Source organism: Myotis nattereri (assembly GCF_964212035.1).
Source record: "Myotis nattereri genome assembly, chromosome: 12".
In the NCBI taxonomy this organism is placed as follows: domain Eukaryota; kingdom Metazoa; phylum Chordata; class Mammalia; order Chiroptera; family Vespertilionidae; genus Myotis; species Myotis nattereri.
The window spans coordinates 54,367,915-54,380,233 of NC_138087.1; the positions used below are offsets into that span (position 1 = coordinate 54,367,915).

Here is a 12,319-nt window from a genome sequence, read left to right on the forward strand (position 1 = left end):
AGAAAAAAAAACCAAAAAAAACCCCAACATGGCTTGGATTTGTTGGAAAGAAAGGCTCACTAAGTTAGGTCAGCAGGAGAGGGCACTTGAGCATTTCAGGCAGAAAGCCGTGTTCAAGGTAAATGTCGGCTTTCCTTGTTAAGAAATAATAGAATGTCAGGGCAGGAAAAGTTAGAAGATTTGCAAAATTTAGAATTAGAAAAGCAGGAAGCCATTATAGGCTCTTGATTAGAAGAGTAATAAAATGAAAGGGCTATTAAAAAATTAATCTGGCCCTAGCTGGTTTGGTTCAGTGGATAGAGCATCGGCCTGTGGACCCAAGGGCCCCGGGTTTGATTCTGGTCAAGGGCATGTACCTTGGTTGCAGGCTCCTCCCCAGCTGGGCCCTTGTTGGGGCTCATGCAGGAGTCAACCAATCAGTGTATTTCTCTCATCAATGTTTCTCTCTGTCTTTCCCTCTCTCTTCAACTCTCCCTAAAAAGTCAATGGAAAAATATCCTTGGGTGAGGATTAACAAAAAAATAATAATAATCTGGCAGTCATATCGGTAATAGAATTAAATGAATATACAGTAGGTCCTCGGGTTACGTCGGAGATCTGTTCCTACAGCGCGACGTATCGCGATTTTTGCCGTAAGTCGGAACCCACCTACATAAGCACCTACGTCGCTCACATGGAGCACATACATAGCAGTAATGAAGTGAAACAATAAAAAAAAAAATTTAAAAGAAAGATAACAATTCCTGACCTTTACTTGTGGTAAATAAATAACAAAAAACATAAAGCACATATGTACATACGTTGAAATGACGGAACTTTTTTTTTTATAAATAAATGGGAGATGGTGATGTAACCATAAAACGACGTGTCGAGTCCAACGTAACCCAAGGACTGTCTGTAATTGGTTTTTGCAGCAGTGCAATATAAGGCAAGCAATGGAGAAGTTTATCTGTAACTTGCAAGTGATTCAGAAAGAAATAGAATATCTGTCCAGATAGATAGGTAAAGCAGTACAACAAGATGATAAGATGTTAGTAATATTGAATCCAGGTAGTTGGGTATATGGATAATCATTTTACTGTTTTTACTGTTCGGTTCTTCATTGGCTGTTGATATATATCTATATCTATATATCTATGTATCTATATATATCTATATCTATATGTATATATACACACATATACACACACACGTATATTAAAGGGATAAATGCAACAATTGCAATAATGCATTTATAAATTAAAGTTGCAGTTGTCATTTAAACATTTTTAAAGTAATTGTCCATTTCCAGACTGTTTTGGAAATAAAAATTTGACTAAGAGTAAGAACAGATTTTTTATTTTTTATTTTATTGATTTTTTTACAGAGAGGAAGGGAGAGGGATAGAGAGTTAGAAACATCGATCAGCTGCCTCCTGCACATCTCCTACTGGGGATGTGCCTGCAACCAAGGTACATGTCCTTGACTGGAATTGAACCTGGGACCTTTCAGGCCACAGGCTGACGCTCTATCCACTGAGCCAAACCGGTTAGGGCCTTTTTTTTAAAATTTTTTTATTTTTTTTAAAGAACAGATTTTTTATTAACATGTCTTTTTTATTTAGAATGACCTTTTTCTAGTATCAGCTCAGATATAGTTTTTCCCCATCAATAGTTTGGAATACATATGTTCGGTTTTAGTAATTTTTTAGGAAGGCATTAATTAGAGAGAATCTTTATTTTCTTTAGAAAAGAAAACAAGCATGGTTTTTCATTAACCAAATTGAATTATAGCTTTTGAGAGGCTTCTGTGGCAAATTCTCTTTTAACTTCAAAAATCCTATAATTCTATGAATATTTTAGTTTAAATTAGGGTGTGTATTTATTTTTTTAAATGCTGGTTGGTCTTAGAAGTTGCATTTTTCCCTTGTGGCTGGAGCATGTGCTTCCTGCTTACTTGCCTATCTTTAGTACACATGTGGCCCAAACCAGCGGCCAAACTTTGATGTTTCTAATTATTGGATAATTTGGCTTGCATAGTTCTGGGTTACACTAATACCTTCTTAAACACAAGATACATGGCCTTTAGTATCAGTTTTTTGTCTATTAATTTTATAATTACAGACTCTTGGAATAAGAATGCAAAATAAGACATTCATTCTTATGTCTTTAATGAGAATAACACTATTTTCATTATATCAATATCAATTTTTATTTTGATTTACCTTTATTTGTTCAATTCCATTTTGTGAGAATAAGTGTTTTTCTTAAAGACTAAGAAATTAGATTAGAATCAAATTATAAACACAAATTTCCGGAATTCATTGTCTTTTGTATAAAACATTAGGCCTTGGAGAGTTTTTTGTACTATAATAGTTGACTGACCCAATTAATCCATTTAATAGCTCTAAAAAGCACAAAGAACTTTAATTGCCACATTAATTACATTTGAAACCCTTCTCCCCATTCTTAATGAAGACATATGAATTGATGCCTATTTGTAGACATTTATGTCTTGAAAAATATGCGTTATTAAAGATTCTAATAACTTTTTGTTGTCCCAGAGGAAGAAATGTGTACCAACATAATAATGGTTAAAGTTAAGAATAGAGTGTGGAAAATGTGATGGAGCATAGGTTCCCTAGACTGTTCAAGGGAGGGTGGCAGTTTTCTCCAGGGAGGAAATGTACTATTATAGAGGAATGCTTGATTGTGAGGGGGAAGGGAGTTATTGCCAGAAAACTTCAGGCTGACCTCTTTTACCCTGTTTTGTCAGAAATATCAGGCATTTGGAAAGACTAAAAGAAAATATGTCAAAATGTTAACATAGGTTCCAGCAGGACAGTGAGAGCATAGGTCATTTTTTTAAATCCTCACCTGAGGAAATATTTTTTTGATTTTAGAGAGAGAGGAAGAGGGGGGATGTTGATCAGTTATCTCCCATCTACACCCCGACCAGGGACTGAACCAGCAACCTAGGTATTGTCCTGACTGATAATCAAACCTGAAACCTTTTGGTGTACAGGACGACGCTGCAACCAACTGAGCCACCTGGTCAGGCCTTTTCTTCTTTTCTTAATTAAAAGAAAAAAAAGTTATTTCAAAATTTTAACTTGGGGGAGTCACTCCACTATAAATTTCACCTTCACCTTTAAGTAGGAAAAAATAGGCTTTTTATATTTATATTTTAAATAAAACCTTCCATTGTTATTGAAGTTTTAATTATAACACATTTTGTGTCTCTGTTCTTTAGACCTTTCCTCTAAGAAACTTTTTCAGAAATCCCTAGGCCCAAATCAGACTCTTGTCTGCCTGATTGTTTACTTTTTGCTAAGCCTCTGCTTATTGGGACCATATGTTATCCTGAGCTATGTATCATTGCTCATGATCAGCTGGATTTTCTGCCCTCATGTGACCTTTATGTTAGACTAGAGCATTGATGTTCACTTTGGCGTTCCACAGCAGGCACACTGGTGTGCCACAAGAATTTTTAAAATATGCAATACCTGCCTGGCCGGTGTGGCTCAATGGTTGAGCATCGACCGTGAACCAGGAGGTCAGGGTTCGATTCTGGTCAAGGGCCCATGCCTAGATTATGGGCTCAATCCCCAGTAGGGGAGCATGTAGGAAGCAGCCAATCAATGATTCCCTCTCATCATTGATGTTTCTATCTCTCCCTCTCCCTTCCTCTCTGAAATCAATAAAAATATATTTTTAAAAAAATGCAATACCTGACTATTTAGTCAGGGCACTGACCTCTCTTCCCTTAGATTGTCAAATTAAAAAATGACAACAGCCAACACAATAGTTGTCTACTGTGAATAAATCAAAATTTTGCCACCCTGGCCTGTGTGATTCAGTTGGTTGGGCATTATCCTGTGTACGGAAGGGTTGCCAGAAGGGTTGCTGGTTAGATTCCTTGGTCAGAGCACATGTCTGAGTTGTGGGCTCCATTCTCGGTAGGGGACATGTGGGAGGCTGCTGATTGATGTTTTCCTCTCACATTCATGTTTCTCTTTCCCTCTTCCTTCCTCTCTCTCTAATAATCAATTTTTTAAAATCTTTAAAAAATTGTGCCATTTTTTTTTCAGATCAGCAAAATATATATATTTTTGATGTGCCACAGGATTTTAGTAATTAGTTTATGTGTGCCATTAGATGAAGAGGGTTGAAAATCACTGCTCTAGAATAGTAACACACCCCTCCTGATTATCTGTATAGCCAATTTATGAATTTTTCTGGGCCCATAATGCTGTTCAGCAACATTTTTTCTTTTCTCTAATTTGATATTTGGCAAACTGACACTCTGAAAATGTTAAGTGGCATCAAAAAAGTTTTCTGTGCTGTGAGAAATCAGTCTACTTAGATGCCTTTATAGGAGATTAATAATGAATATTAGCATTTTAAAGTATTCATGAAGTCCTGCAATGAAGAATTCTCTTTATCATTTCCATATTTATTTGTATATGGAACTTTTTCTCTTAAGGGATAGATAATAACTCATGAAACAGTGTTTAATAGAACACAAGTTTGAGAAACATATTTATACTAGAGGCCTGGTGCATGAAATTCATGCACAGGGGGCGGGGTGCCCTCAGCCCAGCCTGCAAACGATACCCGAGGCCCCTCCCCTCCCTGCCCTCCACGTGGCTGGGACCCCTCCCCTCTCCTTTCTCCATGCAGCCGGGGTGCTAGCCCAGCATCCCTAGCCCTAGCCTCTGACCCAAGGCCCCTTCCCTCCTTCCGCATGGCCAGGGTGACGCCACCAGTGTCCTGCCCTGGCCACTATGGGCGCCGCCATATTTGTTGCAGAGTGATGGTTAATTTACATATTACTCTTTTATTAGATAGGATACCTTCTTTCTCTGTTCTTCAGAGTGGCTGTTCCAGACCTCTACAATTTCAGTCCAAGCCTCCAACCCCATCTCAACCCTTTTTGTTTTCAGACCTAATCACTATTTCACTGAGAAAATGTAGGCTGTATTGATTTATGAGTGCCCTTTCATCCTTTCCTCTTGTCTAGACTTTGTTCTACCATCAGACTGTAACCTGGATGAAGTCAGAGAGCATAAAACATTTATTCATTATTATATCCCTAGTCCCAAATACAACCCACATCCTATATTCTGGGTATACAGCAACTGGTATACAGCAATTCAATTCTGCACTGACCACCATAGTTAGAACAGACCATACAAGTTGAAGAGCACGAGCCTTAACAAGACTGCCCTTACTTTAGACACCAGCCACACTTTGGGGGTCCTCAGGCCACCCACACTTCCAACCAGCTGGCTATAAATCCAGATTTACCATGACACCCTCAGAATGAATAATTCACTGCAATGATTTGTAGATCTTGGGGAAGTACTATAATTATGTTTACAGTTTTATTATAAAGGATACAAATCAGGAGGACCAGTCAAAAGAAGAAACATACATGGTCAGGTCTGGGAGGAAATGCAGAGCTTCTGTGTCCTTTCCTCATGGAATCAATGTGCATCATCCTCCTGGCACATCAGGGTCTTCACCAGCCAGGAGAGGTTCACTGAGCTTTGGTATCTAGAGATTTTATTAGGATTCCGTCACATAGATGATTAATTGAATTATTGGCCATGAGGTTGAACTCAATCTTCGTTTCCCCTGTCCTGCTAGAGGTTGAGAGATCGAGGTGATATCCTGAGGATCAAAGCAACTCTCTTATCACGTGGGTGACCTTTCTGTACCTGATGATATCTAGGTGAGACCTTGGGTCACTTCCTAAACATAACAGAGGCATCCCTATTACTCAGGAAATTCCAGGGGTTTAGAGTTTCCCCAGAACCATGGACAAAGGCCAGTCTAAAAAATTGGAAAAATCTTCCCTTGATCCTGTATCCTCCTATAACTACCACTCTGTTTCCCTTCCATTACTGCTAGACTTCTCTAGAGCTAACTTTATTTGCTATAAACAAATACTTCCTCATCTCTGGTTTACTTCTTAATATCATTCACTTCTACCAGCTTCACAGAAAGTACGTTGTGGCCACTAAGTGGCCTCGTCATTAGTAAACCCATTTCTTTTTTGGTCTTCAACTAACCCGACTGTTCTGGTGTATGACACTAGCTACTCCCTCTTCTGTGATGCCATTGCTACCTTTCTGACCATTCCATTTCAATCTCTGTCTTTGTTTCTTCCATGTCTCAGATATTGCTGTTCTTTAGAATTTGATGCTGTGTTCACTTCTCACTAGAAGCTCTCCTTAGTCAATGTCACTGATTTCCATATACCTTCTTTATGCTGATGTTTCCAAATTTGGATCTTTAGACTTGGCCTTACCTACAATCCAGACTGGACTTCTGACTTTACTGGAATTTCTATCTGGATGTCCTGTAGGAACCCTAAATTTAACATGTCCAAAACAAAATTCACTCTTTTTTTCTTTTTAATTTAACTTTACATTATAAGTATAGTACTAGAATAGAGTCCATAGGGCAATTGTAAGCATTGAATAAGATAATGCATAAAGCAGCCGAAACCAGTTTGGCTCAGTGGATAGAGCATCGGCCTGCAGACTGAAAGGTCCCAGGTTCGATTCCGGTCAAGGGCATGTACCTGGGTTGCGGGCATATCCCCAGTAGGAGATGTGCAGGAGGCAGCTGATCGATGTTTCTCTCTCATCGATGTTTCTAACTCTATCTCTCTCTCTTCCTCTCTGTAAAAAATCAATAAATATATTTTTTTAAAAAAGATAATGCATAAAGCAAACTTAGTAAAATTCTGGCACATGGAAAGTACACAGTGCATTAGCTATTATTACATGACAATCTCTCCTATGAGACTACAAGCTTTTTGAGGGCAAGAACCAACCGAGCATTGTCCTTGGCTTCTACTAGATACACAGTAAAGTTTTGTTGAATTAAAATGAGTAATAATAATCTGTTGAATAAATTGTTTGTTGTAACCATTCAATTTAGCTTAATTATTTTGTTTATTTAAAGTGGGCAACTTTGGGTATTTGTTTTTTCTTCCTAGGTGCATTGTGTTGTGATCATTCCAAGGATAACCAAATGTGCCATGATGTGTGTGAACAGGTAAGTGTACATAATAATTCTAGAGGGTATTAGTTATGTAATTGTTTATAATTACATAAATGGATGCAATGCATGATCCTGGATTGGATCCTGGAATTAAAAGATTGCTATAAAAAGAACATTATTGGGATAAATTGGTGAAATTTGAATATAGACTATAATAATATTGGATCAGTGCTTGCTCTGAACCAGAATTTGGTGATTGTATTGTGGCCAGGTAGGTGGAGCAGCCTTTCCACCTTGTTCTTAAGAGATGCATGCTGGAATTTAGGAATGAATGTTGTGTCTGCAATGAATTCTAAAATGTTTCATCAAAATAATAGTAATATATGTGTTTATGCAGAAAGTTAAACCATATGTTACAAAATAGTGGGCCAATCTACATGAAGACTGGATGTTCACTGTACAACTTTTGAAACTTTTCTGTAGGTTTTAATTTTTCTTGTTGAGCCTTTTCAGGCGAGTTTTACTGAGACAATACCTAAAGTCTTAAAGTCTTCCCTTTCTTTCATCATCTTGGTTGTGTAGTTTTAGCCTTAGTGCTTGAGAAGTAATGGCCTCTATCACCTTTTGGAGTTCTCAAGTAATTACCTGGATTTTGTCACTGCCTAAAACCAAGAAAGCTATCTAACTGGGATTAAAAGTACTCTCAAGCAATATTATGAATTTAGAAAGATTTTTGCAAAATACTTTCTAATTATAAAACAAGACAGTGACTTGGCTTGCCTCAGAATTCATGTTGAAACACTATAGCAGATTAAGTTTTCTACAAATTTATTGCCAGAAAAATAGCTTTTAAAAGCAAAAATGGCCCTTTGATGCTGTCACCATAAGGGAGTTTTTAAAAGCTCTGCTACTTTTGGAAACATTGCTTTCCTGACTTTTTGCTTTGTTTCTTCTTGTTTTTTTCCACTAGGTGTTCTAATAGGGTGAATGATTTTTATGAGCCACTTGTAACAGGCAAATTCTAATTTCTTAAACTCAGAAATGTTGGAAATTCTATCACTTAGTAAATTAAATGAATACTGTAGTTACCCTAATATAGAACATTCTTCCCTGACCTAGTTTCACTTTAATTGAGAAATTAGGCAAAGAAATAAGGCAAATTGGACCCTAGATATTGCTCTTATTAGTAGTTACACAAGTGTTGAATGTAACTTTTATCTCCAGGTACACACTAAACTGCAGAATTAGATTTATTCCCAGATGGGGAGAGAAGTAAGGTCTGGGTTACATATGTTCACTTTCTTCTACCAAACTCAGCAGTCGGGTAAGTCATTCAGCTAGTCAGTCTTCACAGTCACTTGGAGGCGTGAGTGAGTGAGCCATGTGGAGAGAAGCCAGGCTGCTAAAACTAGCAGAGCTCACTCAAAATGAAAGGAAATACCCGGAGTAAGGAATAATTATTTCTTCAGTAGAGAATAAAGAAAGTATGGAGTCTTGATGACATTTAGGTTTTAAGTTGGAATGAATAGTAGTATCCCTGACGGTTATGGGAGGTTGGGAAAATTTTCTTTTGGGGACGGGGAGGGGAGGGGAAGGTGAGTTGCTGAATCATCAGTGAAAACCACTGTGTGAAGACATTTGGAAATTTGGAATTAAAACTTTAGAATTTGAATTTAGATAAGTTAGGGCTGGTGTTTTATAATAGTCAACGAAAGAAGGTATCAGATGTCAAGGAGTTTGTGATCTGAGAAAAGGCCCTTAATTTTTAAAAGAAAAATTAGGAGAGATACTCTAGAGAAGGGATTTTGTTTGCTTTGTTTATGCTGAATCTCTCACTCACTGCTTAGACTAGTGCCTCACATGAAAACTCTCAATAAATATTTCTAGATTGACTGACTGGGGTGGTGGGGCTCAAAAGTCATAGTGCAGAGATTTAAAACCTTTTTTTACATTTAAATTTATTATGTAATATTTCAAGTTTGCAAAAATGTATTGTTTATATATATATACTAGAGGCTTGCTGCCCGAAGATTCGTGCAAGAATAGGCCTTCCTTTCCCTGGCTGCCGGCACTGCCTTTGCTCTGGCCAGAGCCGCCTTTCTACCTTCCCACACTGCCCAGAGGCCTGGAGAGGCTGGGGCGGGGCGGGACACAGGCATCCTGCCCCACCCCCAGCTGCTCAGTGGGTGCGCGCTGCCCACAAGCCCGCCATCTTTGTTGGGTTAATTTGCATGCTCACTTCTGATTGGCTGGTGGGCACCGCGAAGGAATGGTCAATTTACATCTTTCTCTTTTATTAGTGTAGATATCAGTATCTTTCCAGCTGTTATAAATTCTTTGAATATAGAGATTGTAATCTGTTTTATTCATCTTTGTTGTACTCATATCATACCATTGCTTAAGGAAGTTGGTCAATGAATGTGTACAAGTTGTTTGGTGAAGACATGGATGCAATGAAAGGAAAATGTAGGATATTATTTGGGGAAGTCAGTAAGTCAGTGCAGGAAATTAAGATTTGTTTCAAAAAGAGAGTCTTTGCTTGTTTGAAGACAAAACTAAATAAGTTATGACAGAAAGAAGAGATAAGTATGAGTTAAAAACCTCTCAAGATCAGGAGTGTAAGCTCTGTGATCTGATTATTTCTGCCTTGAATGGGGTACAGTTTTGGTTATTAAATTTTTTGCTCTTAGATGATTTGTGTAATCATAGTACATATTCTGATATACTGGGTAAGTATTCATCTTTCTTAAGTGTGATTATCAGTTTAGTGAGAAAAGTAACTGCTTCTGTTCAAGTCTTTCTTATCTAAAAATGTACATGCTGCCTCTGTAAGCTAAATTAGTTATTTAACTTATTTATAGTCCTAATATTATTATTAGTTATTTACATTTCTAATAAGTTATATCAGTTATTTATATTCCTAATAACTATCTTTCTTGGTTAATTTAATCTGCTTTATAGAATTATAATTTTGGAGGCAGAGTGACCTGATGGACTATCTAACTTTTTTTTTTTAATTAATCCTCACCAAAGAATATGTTTTTTATTGATTTTAGAGAGTGGAAGAGAGAGAGAGAAACACCCATCGGTTGTCAACCAGGAATCAAACCCACAATCTGGGTATGTGCCCGACCAGGAATCCAATTCGCCCCCTTTCATTGGGTAGGACAACGCTTCAGCCAACTGAGCCACACTGGCTAGGATGATTGTCTAACTTCTTAATTTTGTTTGTTAGATATTAAAAAAACTGAAACCCAGGGAACACATTTTTTTTTTTAATATTTTTTCCTGTGTACCAGGTTCTTTACATGCATTATTTCATTTAATGCTAACACTAAGTCCTTGAAGGAGATAATATTATTGTCTGCATTTTATAGATGAGGAAACTGAGGTATGGCAAAGTTAAATTACTTGCCAAGGTCTCAAAGGAAATAACTAGAGGACCAGGGACTCAAACTCAAGTGTTTGATTACCAAGTCCATGCTCTTAGCCACCAGGTTGAGGCCAAGTAGGTCGCTCAGTACATTGTTCTTTCTGCTGTTCTAAACTGTTTCAAGTATTGTAGGTTCTTTGCTTTGTTTGCTTGTTTATTTGTTTCTGTTTTGTGAGGAGATAAAGTTGAGGCAAAAGAGGATGAGTGAAAGCATAGCTTTCTCTGTACTTCTTTCCATTCCACTACCAAAGTCATATGCTTACTTCTTTCTTTCTACCTGTTTTTATTCTTCTTGCCTTTCATTGTCTTTCCCTTTCCATTTGTTTTCCTTTTCTTCTTTTTTATCTTTTTATCATGGGAATTGTCATACACACACACACACACACACACAAAGGTAAATAAAAATATAATAACCCCCCCCCCAAGCTGGTGTGGCTCAGTGGTTGAGTGTCAACCTATGAACCAGGAAGTCATGTCATGGCACATGCCGGGGTTGTGGGCTCAATTCCCAGTGTGGGACATGCAGGAGGCAGCTGATCAGCGATTCTCATAGTTGATATTTCTATCTCTCTCTCCCTCTCCCTTCCTCTCTAAAATCAATAAAAATTTTATATATATATATATATATATATATATACACACACACACACACACACACACACACACACACACACACACACAACAAACTCCCATATTCAGCTTTAGCATTATTAAGTCAAGGCTAGTTGTGTTTCATTTATACACCCATCCACTCCTCCACCCCCAATTATATTGAGACAAGTTTATATTGAAACAAATCCCAGTTGTCATATAATTTGATCTATAAATTTTCAATTTATATAAATACTCATTAAAGTAGTCTAAAAATAAAAACATCATTATCACTTCTTTTACAATGTAATATTCAAATATCTAGTTATTTTTCAAATTTATTGTTTTACTAGTAGCTCCGCGCACGAATCCGTGCGCCAGTAGCTCGCTGCCACCCTCCAGTAGCTCTCCACTCGCTACCCTGCCCTCCTATAGCTTCCCACACTCCCTCTCCCCCTCATAGCTTGCTGCCCTGCCCTCTCCTGTAGCTCTCCGCCACCTGCTTGTAGCCAGTAGCTTGCTGCTGCCCTCCCGTAGCTCTCCGCCTGCTGCCCCACCCTCCTATATCTCCCTCCGCCTCCCCTTCATAGCTTGCTGCCCTGCCCCCTCCTGTAGCACTCCGCTGCCCACTTGTAGCTCACTGCCCCACCCTCCTGCTGATCCGTGTTCTGGTCATTACACAGTTGGTTGGTACGCTTCCTGGCATAAAGACCATTTGCATATTACATCTTTATTATATAGGGTAAGTTTATTTTTAATTTGAATCAGAATCCAAGGAAAATATTGGTTATATATCTTTTGGTTATATATATCTTTTCTTTTGATATATGGGTTTCTTCTTACAATTTGATGAACAAATCTGGTAATTTATTCTGTAGTGTTTCCCACGGTCTGAATCATGTTGTTCACATCCCCATGGTTTTAACGTGTTTCTCTTTTCTCTCTATTTCTTAGCAATTAGTAGGTAGATTTAAAGCAGAGCTGTTCAATAGAAATTTATACAGTGATGAAAATATTCTATATCTGTGATCCAGTTCAGTAGCCTCTAGCCACGTGTGCCAAGTGAACACTTGAAATATGATTAAAGAGACTGAGGAACTGAATTCTTAATTTTATTTAATTGTAATGATTTTAGTTTAAATTTAAATAACCACACATGGCTACCAGCTACCTTATGAAACACATCCAGAGGTTTGACCAGATTCACGTTAGGTTTTGTTTAAGTCTTCCTCATAAATAGTATTGTATCTGGTTGTCTTTTTTTATAATATTATCAGTCATCATTGATAATCACCTAAAT

At 37.6% G+C, this 12,319-nt stretch overlaps 1 protein-coding gene across 1 annotated transcript in view; it reads left to right on the forward strand.

The window, feature by feature from the left end:
• RECK (reversion inducing cysteine rich protein with kazal motifs) overlaps nt 1-12,319 on the forward strand; it is a 66,523-nt gene that overhangs the window by 6,487 nt on the left and 47,717 nt on the right. The window contains exon 2 of the mRNA XM_081103664.1: nt 6,991-7,049. Coding sequence (XP_080959790.1) covers nt 6,991-7,049 — 59 coding nt within the window. The remainder of the gene's footprint in view (nt 1-6,990; nt 7,050-12,319) is intronic.